The sequence below is a fragment of the Hipposideros armiger genome, unplaced genomic scaffold, assembly GCF_001890085.2.
Source record: "Hipposideros armiger isolate ML-2016 unplaced genomic scaffold, ASM189008v1 scaffold_335, whole genome shotgun sequence".
Taxonomy (NCBI): Eukaryota; Metazoa; Chordata; class Mammalia; order Chiroptera; family Hipposideridae; genus Hipposideros; species Hipposideros armiger.
Window position 1 is genome coordinate 1892530 of NW_017731685.1, and position 2659 is coordinate 1895188.

Below are 2659 nucleotides of genomic sequence, written 5' to 3' on the forward strand. Positions count from 1 at the left end.
CAATATTAAGTTCTATTTCTGTTGCATAGTCCTTGATACTGGCACAAAGATCCTGCCATATTAATTAAAAAAGGAAAAACCTTGGCCATTCATGCCAAATGGCATGAGCCGGAGAGTAGCTACATGACCATCTGAGTGTGAACTGGGAAAGATCTGACTTTCAAGCAGCAATTCCAAATGTGCTAACGTTGCCGGAGGTCCTCTCCCACACCTGACTACCCCAGAGAGTTAGCGAGCCCAGGGGGTAGGCCCAGCCTCACCTAAACATAAAGGATTTCCAGAGACATTGTAGCTTCTCTTAGTGAAATAGAAAGTGTGCTGCCAGGATGAGAGCACAGGAATTGGCTAGGACAGGGAAATCTGATACTTCCATGCCTGACACCCCTTCTAGTCCCCAGCCCAGCAAAATTCAAACAATGTGCATAATCCATATTTAGAAGTGCAGCTCAGTAAGCAGGGGCCTCAAATAAGGGGCAGTTTGTTAGAGAGAAGTGCCTGCTCACAGCTCCAGTATTGGATCTACTTCCCATTTCACCATTCACTGTTATCCTAGGATTTTCATCTTCAACTTTTGATTGTGGGTGGAGGAGGGAGTGTTCCTCACTTTGTGACAGACCCTAAGTGCCCTGTTCTCATCTTTCCCAATGGGCGGTCCTCCATCTGCGGGAATGGGAAAAAGCAAAGTGACCCCTCTACGTCTCGGTTTCCCCATCTGTCATGTGGGGGGGAGTAGCGGTACCTGCCTCAGCGGGTCATGCTTACAAAGCCTGGCCATAGCACGTGCTCAATAAACACCAGCCCTCGTGCTTTTGATCTCAGTGCTTGTCACTCACAGAACTGCTCCTTGCGTTTCTGTAGAACTCGAGCTCCTGCTCCAGCTTCCAGGACCAGAAGATCGCCAGCATGTTCGACCTGACTCCGGAGTACCGCCAGCAGCACTTCCTCACCGGGCTTCTCTTCACTGAGCTGGCCGCTGCCCTGGATGCTGAAGGCGAAGGGTATGTTTCTGGCATTTAAAATGGAAAGCAAAGCAAAACAAACAAACAAACAAACAAACAAATGATGCTACCGACTGAGGGGTATAGCCCAGCCTCTTGTACTTGATGAAAAACTACCATTCACCAGTTACATGAATAGTAGAAGCATTTGTATTTTGAGAAAAGGTGCTGATAGGAATGTGGAAAGGCACAGGGGAGGGAGGGACACCACAAAATGGCCTTTTTCAGCCCCGTTGCCACCCCATGGTTTAGGCGCTTTCTGGCCACCCCTTGTTGTTTAAGAGCATTTTGGTCAATCTCTCCTCACCATCACCTCTGGCGTTCCCTGTTGTGCCCACAGGATTAGCAGAGCGCAAAGGAAAGCTGTGAGTGCCATTCACAGCCTGCTAAGTTCTCACGACCTGGACCCGCGTTGTGTCAAACCAGAGGTGAAGGTCAAAGTTGCCGCCCTTTACCTGCCTTTGGTTGGCATCATTTTGGATGCTTTGCCACAGCTCTATGACTTTACAGGTAAGAGTGCCTTCTGTTTCCTTCTTTGGATGGATGGGGNGTTGTTGAGTTGCTCTGTCGCTTGCAGTGTGCCACTAAGTTAGCACCCATCCCTTGGGCAGGACCACTGAGGCTACCAGTAGGGGTCCTGACCTCTGGGGAGGATTATTCAGGAAATGCACGTTATTCTGTTCTAAACATCACTAAAATTATTTTTGAAATTTCTATCTTTAATGAAGTGTCAAGGGACCTATGACAGATACTTACAGGGTGGCCTTCTTTCAAATGCAGATATCTTGTGCTTTCATGTTCTGATTGCTGACTTGATCCAACAGCTCTTTGTGAATGACCATTAAGTGATGGGCATTAGACAAAATTCTAATCAGTTCAATTTGCTGGTGGCCCCTTTAGTCCAAAATCAGCCAGCGAGGCCCATTGATAAGAGTCACTGTTCTTATACAGAAGTTTTATTTTTTACATAATACGTAATGGTATTCATTTGTTTCAGATAAATGTCTAACTACAGATTGAGTCTATAGGCAAAATGCCACAACACAATGGCTTCTCCTAAAATGGCTGAATATATGTGTTCATTTAAATTATATAGTTTATAAAACTGCTGTTTAAAGAGCATGAAGAGGAGGCATGTCCATTTGCAAGGATGAGATGCTTGTTCCCTGTGCTGGAGTGGGAGAGTTTGTGATGATATATTGAGAGGTTCAAGGTCCAGCCAGACCCTCCATTCCCTATTTTGCTTTAAGAGAAGCTGCTTCTGAGTCACAGCCTATAGAGTCTGGCTCCTTCAGTTGTCAGTTTACCCAAGGGAAGCAAGATATCTCTTCCAGCCTGTCACTTTCATTGCTTATTTCGCGGTTTGTTTGTTTAAGGGAAGAATTTTCATGAAAACTCTTCCAGCTTTCTCTTCCTTTCTCTACTCTCTCCTCTGCCCCTTGGAGGCAAACTCCTTAGCTTTTTTGCAGGGACTGAATACTTCTCTAAGGAATTGGATGCTCTCATCTAGGGAACTGGTTTGAGAACTTCCCATTGGGGCCTTTAATTAGAAACTACAAAAGAACGTTTGTGGCATTAAAGTCATCCAGTCATATTCCATTAGTTATGTGTGGCCCCATGTGGGGCCAAGTTCTTTCATTTAGTTTCTCAGACACAGTGGG

General features: G+C 45.7%; 1 protein-coding gene across 1 annotated transcript in view; it reads left to right on the top strand.

The window, feature by feature from the left end:
• DOCK8 (dedicator of cytokinesis 8) overlaps positions 1-2659 on the top strand; it is a 216545-nt gene that overhangs the window by 163779 nt on the left and 50107 nt on the right. Inside the window, exons 26-27 of the mRNA XM_019661089.1 lie at positions 859-998; positions 1339-1508. Coding sequence (XP_019516634.1) covers positions 859-998; positions 1339-1508 — 310 coding nt within the window. The remainder of the gene's footprint in view (positions 1-858; positions 999-1338; positions 1509-2659) is intronic.